Raw genomic sequence first — 18767 nt, 5'->3', positions numbered from 1 at the left:
TAAGTATTACTTCAAACAAGTATGATATTGTTGTTATAAAGTTTGCAGTACACCACATATTCTGAAAAGAACTGTTGAGTTTCTCGACGTTTAGATCAATATGCTTATTTTTTGACATAAATGGTTACTATTGCATAATAAACATGCGCAGAGACGAATAATGGGTTCAGAGCATGTCAATTGTGCTATCATAACCATATTTGACATAAATGGTTACTATAGCACAATTGACATGCGCAGAACCCATTATTCAACTCTGCGCATGTTTATTATGCTATAGTAACCATTTATGTCTAAAGTGGTTACTTTTGACATAAATGGTTACTATAGCATAATAAACATGCGCAGAGTCGACTAATGGGTTCTGGCATGTTAATTGTGCTATAGTAACCAGTTTTATCGAAAAATAAAAAGGTCGAAAATTGGCCATTTTTTTGAAAAAATCCCTGTACTATAGTACAGGAAAATTTTTGAAAAATGGCCGATTTTCGACCCTTTTATTTTTTGACATAAATGGTTACTATTGCATAATAAACATGCGCAGAGTCGAATAATGGGTTCTGCGCATGTCAATTGTGCTATCATAACCATTTACTTTTGACATAAATGGTTACTATACCATAATAAACATGCGCAGAGTCGACTAATGGGTTCTGCGCATGTTAATTGAGCTATAGTAACCAGTTTTATCGAAAAATAAAAAGGTCGAAAATTTGCCATTTTTTTTAACAAATCCCTGTACTATAGTACAGAAAAATTTTCGAAAAATGGCCGATTTCCGACCCTCTTATTTTTTGACATAAACGGTTACTATTGCATAATAAACATGCGCAGAGTCCAATAATGGGTTCTGCGCATGTCAATTGTGCTATCATAACCATATTTGAACCACTTTTGACATAAATGGTTACTATTGCATAATAAACATCCGCAGAGACGAATAATGGGTTCTGCGCATGTTAATTGTGCTATCATAACCATATTTGAACCACTTTTGACATAAATGGTTACTATAGCATAATAAACATGCGCAGAGTCGAATAATGGGTTCTGCGCATGTTAATTGTGCTATCATAACCATATTTGAACCACTTTTGACATAAATGGTTACTATAGCATAATAAACATGCGCAGAGTCGAATAATGGGTTCTGCGCATGTCAATTGTGCTATAGTAACCAGTTTTATCGAAAAATAAAAAGGTCGAAAATTGGCCATTTTTTTGAAAAATCCCTGTACTATAGTACAGGAAAATTTTCATAAAATGGCCGATTTCCGACCCTCTTATTTTTTGACATAAACGGTTACTATTGCATAATAAACATGCGCAGAGTCCAATAATGGGTTCTGCGCATGTCAATTGTGCTATCATAACCATATTTGATATAAATGGTTACTATAGCACAATTAACATGCGCAGAACCTATTATTCGACTCTGCGCATGTTTATTATGCTATAGTAACCATTTATGTCTAAAGTGGTTACTTTTGACATAAATGGTTACTATAGCATAATAAACATGCGCAGAGTCGACTAATGGGTTCTGCGCATGTTAATTGTGCTATAGTAACCAGTTTTATCGAAAAATAAAAAGGTCGAAAATTGGCCATTTTTTTGGAAAAATCCCTGTACTATAGTACAGGAAAATTTTTGAAAAATGGCCGATTTTCGACCCTTTTATTTTTTGACATAAATGGTTACTATTGCATAATAAACATGCGCAGAGTCGAATAATGGGTTCTGCGCATGTCAATTGTGCTATCATAACCATTTACTTTTGACATAAATGGTTACTATAGCATAATAAACATGCGCAGAGTCGACTAATGGGTTCTGCGCATGTCAATTGTGCTATCATAACCATATTTGACATAAATGGTTACTATAGCACAATTAACATGCGCAGAACCCATTATTCGACTCTGCGCATGTTTATTATGCTATAGTAACCATTTATGTCTAAAGTGGTTACTTTTGACATAAATGGTTACTATAGCATAATAAACATGCGCAGAGTCGACTAATGGGTTCTGCGCATGTTAATTGTGCTATAGTAACCAGTTTTATCGAAAAATAAAAAGGTCGAAAATTGGCCATTTTTTTGGAAAAATCCCTGTACTACAGTACAGGAAAATTTTTGAAAAATGGCCGATTTTCGACCCTTTTATTTTTTGACATAAATGGTTACTATTGCATAATAAACATGCGCAGAGTCGAATAATGGGTTCTGCGCATGTCAATTGTGCTATCATAACCATTTACTTTTGACATAAATGGTTACTATAGCATAATAAACATGCGCAGTGTCGACTAATGGGTTCTGCGCATGTTAATTGTGCTATAGTAACCAGTTTTATCGAAAAATAAATAGGTCGAAAATTTGCCATTTTTTTGAACAAATCCCTGTACTATAGTACAGGGAAACTTTTGAAAAATGGCCGATTTCCGACCCCCTTATTTTTTGACATAAATGGTTACTATTGCATAATAAACATGCGCAGAGACGAATAATGGGTTCTGCGCATCAATTGTGCTATCATAACCATATTTGACATAAATGGTTACTATAGCACAATCGACATGCGCAGAATCCATTATTCGACTCTGCGCATGTTTATTATGCTATAGTAACCATTTATGTCAAAAGTGGTTACATAACAGATGTCTAATGGTACTATAAGATGATAATAAACCAATATATGATCATATAGAGCAATTTTATCGCATAATAATTTAATTTAAAAAACTTGATATTTTGGCCATTTTTCGAAAAAATCCCTTTACTATAGTACAGGAATTTTTTCAAAAATGGCCAATTTTCGACACTTTTATTTGTCGTGATAACAAGTGTCTATGGTACTATAAGATGATGATAAAGCAATATATGATCATATAGAGCAATTTTATCGCATAATAATTGCATTTAAAAAAACTTGTGTTTAACATAACTGGTTACTATATAATAATGTAACATACGCAGAATCACATAATGTGGTCTGCGCATGTTATGGTTATATGTTTTTAATAATTTAATTCCTAAAAAACTCCTACTCTGGGTGAAAAAAATATCTGTAGCAAAACAAAATAAAAGATTTTTAAAAGGCAACATATATTTTACATGATTTTATTTAACCGAGGCCAAGTTAAACAATGAATATCAAATGCAAGGCGACTGACAACATCGCAAAATATTTAAATAATATTAACACAGCAGCTCTATAATATTCAGCTTTCTTTATATATTTTAACTAATTTTAAGCTAACAATTATGATACTAGTGTTTGTTTGTTTAATAGTATAATAATTACAGAACAAAAAAGCAATCAATCCGATCATAATCAGATACACAAAACAACGCACATCTTTTTTACATTGTTTAGCAAAACTCTGGAAACTTTCCATACAACTTGCAAAACGCCCGGTGGTGTGTGTAGGTTTTTTTTCGACTCCGAGTTTTGCTAGACGATGTGAAAAAGAATTTTTGTCCTAAATAACAAACAATACTTGAAGCTCAAAAGTACTGCCGCTATGAACCTCTATGAAAACATGATTTTGAGAAAAAGAACGCTAACTGACAAATATATATCAACAACAATATAACATAACGTTGGGCAGCAAACATTACCTCGTGCCGTGAAAATACGACAAATACGTGATCAGTATGATCTACTGCGCATGTCTAATATAGAGTACTAGTTTCTTCAACGCTGTATATTATCCATTAACGGATATACACATACAGATATATATAGTTAATATTATTAACAAATAAATGGTATAAATATTGGAACTTATATAATTTTATATTTTATAGGCCTACTATTTCAATTATCGTTTTAAAAGTACATATTACGTAGCTATTATATGTTATGTTATTCATTCAAATTATCAATACGTGATAAAATCATCTAATAATGGTTAGTTCCTTTTGTATATTGGTGCACCAGAGCAAATGTTTCGTAATACGTCCAAATAAACGTGTTTGTGTTGGGAGCAGCTAGAAATAGTTTGTAATTAGTTGTGCGCTTGATGCAAGCGTATGTCAGTGATGCATCGAATAGACCGAAATTTGACGTGCGTGTTCAAAATCTGATAACACCTAACATCGTTTGCACGCGCACGTAAATTATGGTTGTATCCATGGTATCACTGAATTTAAAAAATATATATATACATATATAATATGCTTTAATTACCACAAATATAATAATTTATAATCTTAAATAGAATATTATGTCTACAATATAGTATGCCATACGTTTTAACAAAGTTGAGATGAGCTGGTTAGTTTGTACACGGCATCGGCGGCACTTCGTAGCATATGCAGAGAGTATGCAACAGCAAGGGGCTCCGATTTTTGTTTTACTTCAGCTACGGCAGTCTGCAATAAAATTAAACATAGGCCTTAATTGTCATTGTGGGCTATAGATGGATAGGAGTCCGAGAAGTGGCGTAACGCAGATACCTGAGGCCTCGGTCATTTTTAGCCTTTTCGACATATTTTAATGTCTGTTTTCCCGGCCCTCTGGGCACTTCTCAGGTGACCCATAAGGTCTGAGGCACCATAAACTCAGGGGCCCCTGGGTTTAGCCAGTGAGCGCTCATAGCCGTAACATAGCCGTTATACGGCACTGGAGTTATTCATATTTAGTTATTTATAAGAATACGTACCTCAAAGGACTCGAAACACAGCGGCGGTGCAAGTTCATCATCAATGACGTTACAGACACTAACGTTGTCTTCTTTAAGCTGGGAAAATTAAAATAAATAATAAAATGTTAGTTACATAGTTATTATATTACTAAGAAACGTTACTTATGGAGCCTTACAAACTCGTAATCGTATATATTCATTAGGAAAGTTACGGAATTATATGAGAATATTAGATGAGGGTAAGAAGAATTAGTGATAAAAACTTACAAACTTTTCCATTGTTTTGTCAAGATTGGACAGTGTGGTTCTTGTGTAAGCATCAATGTAGATCAGGGTTGTGATGTTAACCGAGTATTTGACCAATGTTACCAGACGTGTTTCCAAATTACTCTGTTAAAAAACAAACACAAGCAAATTATTCTCAATGAATTGGAAACAATCAATATATATGCTATTTTCTAAAATGTAGTGAGAGCAACCGGGCCAAACGAGAACGTATTCGATTATGAGACACAATTACAATGAACGTGGGTTCCTTGCAGTTTAGTGTGCAAAACTCCTTGGGCCCCTTTCACACCAAAACACCTGAGCGTGTTTCCGAGTTTTGCCTTTATTGTGAAAGCGGTATAATTCTAAGGTGAGCAAAGATGTAAAAACATTGTATATCTTACCTGAGCGGTTGTCCTGTATTGAAGGATACAGTCATCGACACGCTTGGAGATGTTATTACTTTGGATAGAGGTTGCAGAGAGGGCGGTATGATTGTTTATCTGTTGGCAAATCACAATGTTAAATTAAACAAAATAATGATTTCACTTATAAAAAGACAAAAAAAACGGTTAATTTTAACCAAAAAACCACTGTCCGTCAGACAATTTAAATATTTATTTGCTTTAAATTACATTAAATCATTTTTTGTTCGATCCAGTTTTTGGTCAAAGTGAATAACTATTATGTGACATTAAAAATTGGCATTTTTAAAAATATATATTTTTTAGGGTGACAAAATATAAATTTTTTAGGGGACAAAATATCTTTAATGTTTTTTTTAAAATCTTTTGTAGGAGTACATCCATCTTTAAAATTAAAGTTCACTCTTTTTTCTATGGTTTAAATTTTACATTTGTCTTTTGTATTATACAATCTTGCACATAGGCTAGTTACGATTTAAGATTTAGTTAGTAAACATTAAATTATTGACTTACATAACTTGTATAGAAATCGTAAATATTTCTTTCCCATCTCTCGGCAGCCGTTTTAGCGTCATCGACGTTGTTTAGCTGGATTGGAGCATCAGTGGTCGGGGACACAGGCATTGAACCCACTAACAAGCATGCACCCAGCAGACTGATGATGCAGTGTGTCATATTGAAAAGAGCCATCGTATCTGAAAATTGTAAAAAAATATATATCATATTAATATATTATTTTTATTTCGAATTATGTATTTAGTATTATTGCATACATAATGCACATAGTATGTCCGATTTATACAAGTTTAATATCATCACTAAAACACAAATAATTGTACAATTATTAGGCCTAAATAAACGACTTTGTTACTACAGAATTAAAAAAAAAATTTTACACCTGAAAATAACTATATAGATCCATACATATATTTTAACAATTGGTATTATTTTCAATTGAATTATAAGTAAAATAATAATCCAACCCATATCGGTCTACAGTGTATTTAAAAAAAATCTATGCATATAAATAGTCAATTGGCATAATTTTTAAATTGAATTTTATTTAGAAAATACAGTATTTCAAATAACAGTGAAGTTTTCATTTTATTATTTGTTTAAATACCGTAAAGAAATGATACAATGCATAGACAAGATATTGCGATAGTTACCTTATATTGAGTATAGTTATTTCTTGTAAATGTAAATAATTTCTTGTACGTATGATGTTCGCTGGTATCTTCTGCTCTTCGAAGTACAATAAGTAAGTCAATGCTCGTCGATGAAGTTATGAATGAAGTTTGTAAAACCACGCTCATTTTTATACTAAAATCAACCGATAATGTTTACCTTAAAAGCAATAACGGAAAATCCCTCTCTCTCGAAATGATTACATGACATTGATTAGAATAATTACGTATCAACAGTATAATCAATTATTGGCAATATACAGTTAATAATAGAAGTAAGCATTAGTTTACGAGCGTTAACAGGATCTATGATAATTGTAAATAATTTAAATTAAATATGGTTTCGATTGTCGGCATAGTTGATGTTCGTCCGTCCATCATTTTGACTTAATTTGATTTTACTATTTTATTCTGTTTTAGTTTCTATAGATGAGATATTAACTGTACATATATATCATGTTAATTGAGCTTATCTGTGATTCTCAAATCAAAGATAACCTTTTTTTATAATAATTAATGCATTAGTACAAGCCAATTATTAGTGTAATTTATTTCATATTAAGCACCTTTTTCTCAAGAAATAGGAAACTTAAACTTCCGATACAATGAAAAGTATTTTCGCGACATTAAAAGTAATTGAAGTTTCTTTTCTGAATACTACAGATGGTTCTTAATGACTTGACAATTTCCCCGTCTAAAATCCATTATAACATATTTCTCAATTTTGCGCAATCGATAGTAAATTAATATAGTTCTGAGGTGGTGGTGGAATATCATTCATCGTATCGTCACATGGCGCACAATATTAATTGTATTTGTTCATACATTTAGACCACAATTTCATCCACAGATTATTGCTGCATCTTCTTTCATAAAAATCCAATAAAAGTTTACAAATAAAAACAATAATAATTGTGTTTTTAAAATGTTTGATAAATTCTGCAATTTTACAATATCCAAATTTTTTGCAATCAATTTCAAACATTTTTCGCCGCATGTTCATGTATAAATCAATTCGATTTAAATGTTTCAAAAAGGCAGGTTGAAACGGTTTCATTTCCGTAATTTTTAGCGAATCGGTCATAAAATATACCACCATTATCATGTATTGTCTTTCCACGGCATACAAGTCATTAAATGGGGTGGTGTGAGAAACAATATAGTAATGTTTCGATCTACGTTTAGTTGTTTCATTGCGATAATAACGCGTCGATAATTATCATTGAAACTATACTAAATTATTTCAGCTTCCAAGAACTAATTATACAACGCCCAATGAAGTAATTATTTTATGAAGATTAAATTAACCATTTATGAGGTATTTATTGTTATATTTTGGTACATTTTTCGATTACTACTATCTTTGTTTCGTCTTAATTGCATAATGACTTTAAAACGCATTAATATATTAATAAATATGTGCATGACGCAAAACAGAATAATTTAGCGTTCCAAATTAGGCTTGTTACTGGACCATTAAGCCCGCTTAAGCCTGACTAGGGATGCAAGATAATAAGGTCCCCAGAGCTTGTTTGACGAGTTACAATTGTAAGTAACCCTTGTTTTAAAAACCTATAACCTTAAAATGATTATTGAATCTATCATACCATTTATTACCGTTTAATACGGTCTAATTTTAAAACGTAATAATGACAATTGTTTCCTGATAAGTTATATAACCATTAACTTTAGCATCAAGGTATTCAAATAAAAGCGTACTGAACGATGTCTAGAGCACATCCCTAAAACAACGGATTTCCGAAATGATGAGAACAACTAAGTTGATGAGAGCACGTGCTCCGCCAACGCAACGTTGCTTAACTTCTTCCCAGGGCCCAAAAACGGACAATAAAGATAATTAAAGAAATTAATTAAATAATAAAAAAAAATACCGAACCGAAAATTAACCTACCAAAGGAAAGGACGGAAAATAAATATTTATTGATGGAAGAATCCATGACGTAAATCGATAAATTAATTCTACGATCTACATTTGTGGTTGGAAGGGTGGAAAATGAAACGAAAGAGAAGAGGCGGGTGTCATTTTAAACCCGTATACATTGGTAAGTCGCTTAATGTTGGAAAGCCTAATTTATCCACAGCTCTGTATATGGAACTATTTTGAAAAATGTTGTGATGTACCAAAATATGGTAGTGATTACATCATCATGTCCATTATGTGGGCACATCACATTTTGTTGTCACAACAAGTTTGATAGTGTAGATAGAGCATAATGGTAGCCTAAACCGTCTGTGTATAATCCGACGATAAGAAGCGCTCAACATGCCAATTTCATTTTAATAGATTTTCTCTTCTTTATACCTTTTTACAAAATGTATTAATAGTATTATTAATAAATGGTTATTATTATAAAAGTATTATTAATAAAAGGTTATTATTATAAAAGTATTATTAATAAAAGGTTATTTCAACAATGCAAATTAAAGATGGGTAAAGAGATTAATAATAATGATGAAGAAAACCGAAACACGCAAAGATATATCTCATACATTCTATTCAGTCCGGTACTTCTACCCATTCGATCTAGCACAATATCGAAAGTAAGGATGTACGTTTTCTGCAAAAATATAATTTGGATATTCCATTGAGAATTTCGAATAACAGTTGTTTGTTGGATTTATCGATACGTTTTTGTGTATTTTGTAAAAGGGTTTTTAGGAAGATTTTAAACTTATATTTGATGTGTGGGTTGTGAGGGCGGGCCAAACGATTACTTAAGATCATCAGGTGCTACTGGACAAACTCACATTTTCTGATATTTTTGGCAGCGCCATGAGCAATGAATGTTGGAATGGCGCTATATAAATCAAATGATTGATTGATTGAAGATAGATAGATAGATGGAGAGAGATAGGAATTGATCCAAAGCATTAAAACCAGAAAAGAGTTTACTCTTCCCAGATATAGTATAGTATAGTTAAAGTTAGAAATTGTACACTCACATTCATAAAATGTAACTGTTTATCATAAAATGATTAGTATAGCTGTATATTTACATACAATTGCATTAATACTGCATTTTGATTGGATGATGATTGGGTTAGTACTTTGTTAATTGTCTATTTTAACGCCAACGACCTTAAAGTTGAGTTATGTAGGTTTGAGTTTATTCACCCTTGGCTCTCCATATTTCAGGTTTATATTTTACCTAGGAAATCCATGTATCCAACACAGAGATAAGATAGTTACTCGGATATGATTCTAAAATTTAGGCACCTTCAAAGGTGATGAGATAGTCTGGGTTCCAGACGGAGTTTTGACTATTAGTAAAAAGATAAATATTTTGGGACATACGGCGTTTCATACGTATACTACGTGCAAACATCGAAAAACCTCAAAATAAATACAGACTTGGGGCAAGTGATGAGAGTGTACCATGACAAATTTAGGCTGATTTACACATGATAATGACGATGATGATGATGACATCATTATTATGAAGATACTAACAACATGATAATATGATTGTTGCAAGGCAATCTAACAACAGAACACTGGGCAAAGATAGGAACTCGTAACAGTCCTTTGATCTTATGTCTGGCTGCAACAAATACTAACAGTACTGTACCGTGTACCCATTCTCTGTGTCGCGCGGTGCTGTTAAGGGTCGTGGAACTGATTGTGTTGCAGCCACAGATAAACCCTTTGATCGCCGGAGCTCAGCATCCTTTTGTTAATTTGCCTTGATTGTTGATGGCATAAATGACAAATCTATTAATGAATATGATGTGAATACAAAAACTTTTAACTTTAAAAAAAAACCATTCTACACTTTTTAAAGTCATACATTTGTATTTACAATCTATAATTCAAAACAACAAATAAAAACACTTTAAAATACCAAAATAATCAAATTAAATATACATATTATACATAAATAAGTTTACGAACATTATATTTGTGTCAATTTCATAGCAAGGCACTATATTATATAAAATATAATTATATATTTCCGAATTTGTTTTATAAGGCACAGCATACAATTATTTAAGCTATATTTTTCCATGGGTCACCATGTTCTGTAGCATCTGTGTGGTATTCCCATCGAATTTGAATGCCTGGATAGGATAAAATAAAACACAATACTATACAATGTTCTCACTATATATTAAAATTTAAATAAATTCAAAGGAAAAATACTCAATGAAAAAAAAAGCGAAAAGCAAAATCAAAACGATAAAGTAAAACAGCCAGAAAAGTTGGCAGATCTTTCGGGCAATACTAGCCCTTCATCAGTGCAAGTGAAGGTACTTGGACAAAGATAGATAGATATATCAGGCAAGCGCTGCCTGAGTTGACAGGAATAAAAGAAAAGAAACATAAGAGGCATAAGGCTGGTAAATAGAGGTGGAGATAGTATTGAGTAGAAAACAAAGAAGATAGCTATTTATTATTTTGGAATAAAACTAAAATACAGCTTAAAGATGTATTGTCCCCCTGAAAAAAATATTTCTTAACTAAATTGTTGTTGAATATTCCATTTTAATGTAACATAATAATTACCCACTTTGACCAAAAATTGGTTTGAAAAAAAAAATGTATTTACCTGAAAAAACTGTAATTTAAAGCAAAAAATGGCCAAATTGGCTGCCAGCTAGTGGGTTTTTGGTTGAATTTAACCATTTATTTTGTCAATTTAAAGGTGAAAACATTATTTTTTTTCATTTTTTTTTAACGGAAGTGATTAACTTTATTAAAACTACAAAATAACATATTCAAAGTCTGATTTAATTAATCTTCATTTTTCATGTTTTTGGGGGACAATACATCTTTAAATGCTGGTTACATATTTAAAGATTTGTAAAAGTAGAATAATAGAGGGCTCCCTTCATAAATTTTAAAGGAACACCGAGTTAAAATCTGAAGGATTGCAATTCCAAAACATAATGGAAAACATAGTAAAACTAATTTGTTAATTATTTTAGTGAATTATAATTAAATTAGTGAGCTGTTATGTTATACCTCCCGGACACAATTCTCCATTTATTTAAAATGACAGTACATACCTGGCTGTAGTAAGTCTGTGCTAGGTCTTTGTCCTTTTGCACACCATGTCCAAGATGAAGACACCTAGCATAGTAGAAACTGCCCATAGCAATGCCTTTACCTATGAATACTGGTAAGCAATCCGTCTTTCTTGAAATGTCTTCAATGTCTTTAAGTTGAGCAACTCTGTAATAAGGGTGGTGGCAACAGTTTAGAAACAGTAAGAGACAAAGATGGTGTATCAATATTAACCATGTTGGGTGCTCTTTTCTGTTTATTGACTCAATCCACGGTGCTAATCATAGCAGGCAGTGTTAAACAAATATGACTTGCACATCTATGAGAGGAGGTAGCCTATACGAGTAAATACCCTTTGCCTCCTTATTTCACCTTTAAGCATCACTAAGGGAGTGTGTGCTGTAGAAGTACTTACCTAGCAGCGGTCTCGGCTGCCTTTGTGTATAGCTTCTTAGCATAATAATGCGCTGTTAGGTTTGCCATGGCATACACGTTGCCTCGTTCAGATGCTTCCTTCAAACATTCAAATGCAGAATCATGGTTCTTGTGACATCCTAGGCCTAACTCATACATCACACCTAGGGCTCCTACATGAATATAGACATATCAAAATTTACATTGCTACAACCATAGAGATAATATCTCTATGCTACAACCGTATACCCACACAGTGGCAGAACAATGAGTTCAAATGATGGCTCAGTGATAGATTTAAAACATCACCAGCAACATAACAATGTTTAATAATTGTCGTTCTCAGTGCACAAGAAATAACAATTTAATGGAACAAAATTGAAAACTGAAGCATAGTATAATCTTCCAAACAATATAAAAAACAAATTCAAAATTCAAAAATAAAAAACAAAATATGTGTATTATTTTAAATTAAAATCAAAGTAAACTTTCCTCAAATCCAGAATATAATACTAACTAAACTCGATTTGAACTCGTCACTTCAACGATCCTGACAATAACAAGGGGTTATCAGCCAAGTGCGGATAATCAATTAAGGATATTTACCTTGAGATTCCAGACTACCATTTCCAGTTGCTTCGGAATGCCAGAAAAAAGCCTACGAAAAAAACAAAAACAAGTTTGTAAATCTCTGGTATTAAATCTTTGTTTTTGTCTGTACTGCTTGCTCTATGATATCAAATCGAAATATTTTATTTGTAGTAATTCTTGTTTTCTCATCCCTTAATGCTTGGTTCCCACTAGAGATGCAACACAAGGATGTAACGCAACGTAAGTAAGTTTACCAATCACAAGCGATTGATTATTCAAACTGTCGCTTGTCATTGGTCAACAAGCTTTTGTTGCGTTACGTCCTTGCATTGTATCCTAGTGGGAACCAAGCTTTACTGCTACTGCATGTTACCTTTTTATAATCTAGAGACTCCTCACGGCAGTAGTACATGCCAAGAGCTGTCTGTGCTTTAATGCTAGCCTTAGGATGTCCATCATTTGCTGCCAGTAACCACCACCTCTCAGCTTCTGTGTCAGACTGCTTCACACCGCACCCCTCAAAATGCGACCTGCCAACGTTGTACTGCGCAACATGTATTAAGTGTTGGTTGCTTGAATGTAAGTTGTTTGCTACTTTAAGCATGAACTCATGCCCTTTTTTCTGTTTGCATCAATTAATCAAAATAAAACTTGAGATTATTACATATACAGTAAAAATTATGCATGACTTGAACAAACCAATTTGTGATAAAAAAAAAAAGAAATGCAAGGATTTATGCATGTTGAACAATGACAAGCCACTATTCGAATATTTCATTGCTTGTGCTTACGTTGGGTTAGGTCCTTGCGTTGCGTTGCGAGTGGGAACCAAGGTTAAACTTGATGCAAGGGTAACAGTGAGGATGCTTGGTTAAAGAGGTCGAAACACGCCCTCTTCATTCTCAAGAAAGAATTGTGTGGTTAACCCAATTCTTGTTTTTTTTTTACATTTTTCAACCAATTTGTTATCATTTTGTCAAGTCAAAAAAGTCAATAATGATACATCAGCCATACTCAAACAACTTTTATGATTGGACAACATATCAAGATTATGTCAGATGATGTGCTGTTTACACCCTCACCAGTAGCTTCTTCATACTCACATGATCTGCAGTTGTTCCTAGTCCATCATGATACATAACACCCAGTTGAAACTGTGCTTGCGGATCTGTGTCCTTTATTTTCTCATAGTAGATCAACGAACGTTTGTAGTCATCCTAAAAATATAAACAATTAAAATATCATCATATTGATGGTGATTCCGAGTTACTTTGAGTTATAGCTCTGGATCCATTAACAATTCCAAATATGTTATCAATGGGACAACATATTTCTGTATTAAAGAATAAAGCTTGGTTTCCACTTGGACGCAACGCAAGGATGTAAACGCACCGCAATATAATTTGAACACTAAACCTACGACGAGATGGATCATCTGAACTGTGGCTTGTTAATGGTCAACTCATGTGCAGAAAAGATGTTAAAGGAAAGGAACACCCTAATATCTTACCTAACTATTATAAAAGTAACCCTACCAACTTAATATTCAGCACAATTTATGTTTAAATCGGATTTGTAGTTTTCTAGTAAACAGGATTTTAAAGCTGTTTTCAAGACATTTGAAAATCGCCATCTTGTGCTCATGGCAGCCTGTTTGTGACGTCAGATACGGCCGACGAAAATTTTAAGATTCGCGGTTGCATTCAGCGCTTCTATTGGCTAAGCGAATCCGCTAATATGATTGGCTAATAACGCGACATGCGGTCATGCAGGACGGCGATGACACGGTATGAGCATGCGCTGGCTTGGTAAACAAACCTTCGATCGATCTTTTCTTCTGCAAGCCAATTCGTAAATCTTTCAGCTATTGTTAATCTATTGTTACTTTTATTGCCTAGCTGTTTCAAACGGGATTTGGTAGGGGAATTAACTGGCCAACCTTCCAAACGGAGGCTGTTGGTTGACGATGCAGTGTCTACTTTATTTTCGTTCAACACGAGTTCTAGGCCTAGTAAGGCATACAGTACAGATACACTGGCCGAAAGTACACCATTCTTCGACGGCTTGTTATGCTCGAGAATGTTCTTCTTCTCTTCTTTTTTCCTCATCAGCACGACGCAAAACTAACTCTCTTTCTGTATATTCTGGTTCCAAATTTTTTGAATTATAAAAACTCCAAGCCATATTCCGAAAATATTAGGTATGTTAGGCTATTTAATTGATTTTATTTATGGTTATATCCCGCACTTCCATATTGAAATACTGTACTAAGACGATGGGCGCTTGGATTTGCTTGAATGCGTCCACCTAATCTGACGTCACATAATTGCTCTTAACCTGTCAAAATGGCGCTGTTCAATTTCCGATATTTTGTCGTTTAAAAGTCTATTTTTTAACTAAATTGCTTACTATTGTACCTTGAACCATTGTAATCATGTTTTTATTACATTTATCTATAAGCACAGTGGCACATTTAGCCCAGGGTGTTCCTTTCCTTTAAAAGAAAGTTGCAATTAGAGAAATAATGAGAGTGTGGATAGCTGTAATAACAAGCTAAACTCTTATATTTATTGAAGGTTTGCATGGCGAAATCAAATGTTGATCAAGTTTTCAGTACACTGAGGACGAGCATATTGATCGAAACATCGAGAAATTCAACAATTGATTTCAGAACTAATATATGCGGTTTACCGCAAACTTTATATCAAGCTAAAGTCAACAACACATTGTAAAATGGGAGGAAAACTTTTGATACATTTGTGACTCATACTGTAGTATGTTACATAAATATATTTCCAACTGAAAAAATATATACACAATACAATATAATACCTGTTCAAAATAGAACTGTGCGAGTTGAAATGTAGCAAGTTTGTCGCCATTATCAACTTTGTCCAACAGAAGGCTTTCTACTTGTTCATTTAGTTCGCCTTCGGCTCGTTTCTTTTCTGGGAAATCATCTATGATGTGTAAGCTCCTTTGATCACTCGCTAAACTGTCAATACTTCCATTTTCTGACCTGGCACGGAGAATTAGTATCTCAGCAGATTCTGTCGGAGGAAGCGGTTCTGCCGAAATAGAATCTCTCAGTCTATGTTCAATTTCCATACTTCAGAACATCAAAGATATCTATTTGGAGATATAAATTCATGTTACAAAAGTTATATACAGTCGGCCTAGCCTTTAGGCTTTATCCTGTATCATTACTGTATCCAATTTCGGTATTACATTACAGTTTTTCAGATAGGCCTAGCATATTTATAGGCCTATTAAAACAAAATAAACTAAACAGTTAGAAAAAAGGGCAGGCCGCTAGGACTGGACTGGAGGCAACAATTCATTGGCATTTGCAATTCTCTTGCACACCACCACCACTGCTGGTACTATCATGACAGGGGATCCAGTCAAGTCGCCCCATCGCAAAGTCGCCCCATACAAAGTCGCCCAATACAAAGTCGCCCCATCGCAAAGTCGCCCCGGCACAGTCGCCCCATCGCAAAGTCGCCCCATTACAAAGTCGCCCCATCGCAAAGTCGCCCCATCGCAAAGTCGCCCCAACGCAAAGTCGCCCTATCGCAAAGTTGCCCACGGTTTTATTTCGGTATGACTATGAAGCGCCGCCGCTATTACTAGTAGTACGCTGTTTTAATCATATCGGTTGCGTTTGATATCGATTGCGTTGTTACTTTGGTCGCGCTAAATGTCGTATAGGCCTAGGCCTACATTATAATGTTTATCCTATTATATACATAATTTGTATTTTTATTTTACAGGTTTTAATGGAGTGATGTGCTTTTTAGAAATCATTAAAAAAACAGTCCCTTGTTTGAAAGTTCTAAAAAGATTATCCCTGATTTATAGTTTCGAAAATGTTAATTTAATATGATTTTAAAATTAGTTACCAGAGCCACAATTACGAATCTTTCTTCAACCTACCAGCTCATTTTTTATGATAATATAATAAGTATATAAATGTGTAGTAGGCCTTCGTATAGATTTATAGTAGTTGTAAGACAATAGTGTTATAGGCTACTTATTGATCACTTTGCATTTATTGACAAGTTAAGTGTCTGTTGTTATTTAATTTTATTATGACTTTTCAAAATGAAGAAATAAAAAAAAAGGATTTCATCGCCGATATGATCGTACGCTACATTTTGACCATGGAAAACCATCGTATCGTGTGCGTGTTTTTTAAAAAGGGGAATCCCCGACGGCCAGCAGAAAGACGTCGTAGCAGCTGTGAGGAAACAGATACCAGAAGGCGCAGCTCCGATTGGTTTCAGAGAATGTTTCAGATTGCGAGTCGCTTTATATTCAACAGCAGAATGATCATTTTACTGAAGAAATTCTTTTCAACCCTTTTGGTTATAGAACATTCTAATTATCTCATGCCTAATAAATATCCTCATATCGGGTGTTTATTTAATTTTAAATTAAACAAGACAGTGAAGATGCACGGAATAATACGTACACGGACGTACGACGAATACATACACACACGTCATCATTTACGACATATAGTGGTGATATGATGCAATTTTATAATGGATATAATGATGGGATTGCCTTTCCAGGCTTATAATCAATGTTCATTGTAATACTATTAGTAAACTGAATGTTTATAAATAAATTGTTTTACGTAATTTGTTGCATATAAAATAAAAGTTACAGACGTAGCCTACGTTCCCTATAAAATATTTCACATTTAAATAATTATGTACTGTTAAATGACATTATGCTGAATAATACTATAATCTTAAACTATGTTTACAAATTGTCATTTTTGAAGGCACACATCTTTCTCATCATATACCTGATAATAATAAATATTTATCGACCAAAGTAAAAATAATCTAGATCGTATAACATCATTTTATCGCGACCAAAATTAAACGCGACCGATTTCGAACGCGACTGATATCGTAAAACTCCGGCGGGGTTTCCCCATCTTCAGATGGTGCGTTGTATGGTAGTGCGACAACGGCGGAGTAATTACGGGGGTTTCCCTCCGGTGGTGAGCTAGCACGTTAGTGCGACCGCGCGCGGAGTGATTAGTTGGGGGCTTCCTCTCATGATGATGGGGGATGATCATGTGACCTGTGAGACTACATGGCGGGACTTCCCCTTTTATGCCTACACGTTCCGTGTTATTTTGTGTATCATTGCGACATTTTACGCACTTTTAAACTATTTTTTTAACGTTTTGGGGCGACTTTGTGTTAGGGCGACTTTGCGATGGGGCGACTTTGCGTTGGGGCGACTTTGCGATGGGGCGACTTTGCGATGGGGCGACTGTGTCGGGGCGACTTTGTTTTGGGGCGACTTTGCGATGGGGCGACTGTGTAAGGGGCGACTTTGTATGGGGCGACTTTGCGATGGGGCGACTTGACTAGCATCCCATGACAGCTAGGCCTAGGTCCTAGGACATAGTACAGTTCAGTAGTATATCATCTAGGCTAGTAAAGGAGAAGGAAGCCTATCCTCCTACCTAGCTAGGCTCTCTAGTCTAGGGGGGGGGGGGGGAGTCAGGCGGGTGTAGCCCCGCCCGGGCTCAGCTTGCTGGCCTAGCTACTGCTAAAAAAAGGCTTGAAGGCCAGCCTAAAAAATGAATGGCAATAAATACTCACACTATTATCATAAATAGATTAAAACACTTGCTTGGCGTCTCCCTAAAACATTTGTAATTATAGCTAAACAGCCAATATTTGCAAAAAATTGTTCGCTGAACTAATTATTCATAATTGTAGGCAAGGAAGGCTAGCTAGCCCTAGGCCTATATCTAACCACCTGGCTGATTCGACACACGTACACGACGGCGACGGAATTGAGAGGTCTACTTTTTGTGTGGATCGCACTACGCATGTCAATAGCGTTGGATTTCCCCATGGCAACAATAAATAATTAATGTATACTCTGATGGCCACCTGCAATATTATAATTATTAAAGATAATTATAATATGGTCCCCCTACACATTTTTTTTTAATATTCCCTTTTAATATCACATAATAGTAATAATAACCAAAAACTGGACCAAAACCAGAAAAAATGTAATTTAACACAAAAAATACCTAACTTTTCTGTCAGACAATGGTTTTTGTTTAAAATTAAACGTTTCTTTTATAAGTAAAATAATTATTATTTTGGGTTTTTTTTAAACAGGATTGAATAACTTTAAAACTGCAAGATGGCCTAGATTTTA

At 34.1% G+C, this 18767-nt stretch overlaps 2 protein-coding genes across 2 annotated transcripts; both read right to left on the bottom strand.

The window, feature by feature from the left end:
- Positions 1–4155: 4155 nt before the first annotated feature.
- Positions 4156–6133, bottom strand: LOC140047915 (uncharacterized). The gene is made up of 5 exons (XM_072092945.1): positions 5859–6133; positions 5325–5423; positions 4921–5043; positions 4672–4749; positions 4156–4381 (listed from the first exon to the last, which is right to left on the bottom strand). Exons 1-5 carry the CDS (start codon positions 6066–6068, stop codon positions 4262–4264), a joined length of 630 nt encoding a protein of 209 aa, XP_071949046.1. The 5' UTR covers positions 6069–6133; the 3' UTR covers positions 4156–4261.
- Positions 6134–10384: 4251 nt separating this feature from the next.
- Positions 10385–18379, bottom strand: LOC140047914 (LRP2-binding protein-like). Its single transcript, XM_072092944.1, has 8 exons — positions 18194–18379; positions 15396–15692; positions 13667–13780; positions 12937–13185; positions 12579–12630; positions 11974–12145; positions 11561–11726; positions 10385–10612 (listed from the first exon to the last, which is right to left on the bottom strand). The coding sequence occupies exons 2-8, from the start codon at positions 15669–15671 to the stop codon at positions 10547–10549; spliced, it is 1095 nt and encodes a 364-aa protein (XP_071949045.1). The 5' UTR covers positions 15672–15692; positions 18194–18379; the 3' UTR covers positions 10385–10546.
- Between the last annotated feature and the right edge of the window lie 388 nt (positions 18380–18767).

The sequence above is a fragment of the Antedon mediterranea genome, chromosome 4, assembly GCF_964355755.1.
Source record: "Antedon mediterranea chromosome 4, ecAntMedi1.1, whole genome shotgun sequence".
Classification (NCBI taxonomy): Eukaryota; Metazoa; Echinodermata; class Crinoidea; order Comatulida; family Antedonidae; genus Antedon; species Antedon mediterranea.
This window is presented reverse-complemented; position numbering and strand designations above follow the sequence as displayed.

Excerpts from the sequence above, each read along its gene's own strand:
- LOC140047915 (XM_072092945.1), bottom strand. The coding sequence starts at position 6,068 with ATGATATATATTTTTTTACAATTTTCAGATACGATGGCTCTTTTCAAT. Across the intron at positions 5,044-5,324 it reads AATACAGGACAACCGCTCAG|AGTAATTTGGAAACACGTCT; the intron begins GTAAGATATACA and ends GTTTTTTAACAG. Across the intron at positions 4,382-4,671 it reads TGTGTTTCGAGTCCTTTGAG|ACTGCCGTAGCTGAAGTAAA; the intron begins GTACGTATTCTT and ends ATTTTATTGCAG.
- LOC140047914 (XM_072092944.1), bottom strand. The coding sequence starts at position 15,671 with ATGGAAATTGAACATAGACTGAGAGATTCTATTTCGGCAGAACCGCTT. Across the intron at positions 13,186-13,666 it reads TAGGAACAACTGCAGATCAT|AAAAAAGGGCATGAGTTCAT; the intron begins GTGAGTATGAAG and ends TGATGCAAACAG. Across the intron at positions 12,146-12,578 it reads TGGTAGTCTGGAATCTCAAG|GAGCCCTAGGTGTGATGTAT; the intron begins GTAAATATCCTT and ends ATATTCATGTAG.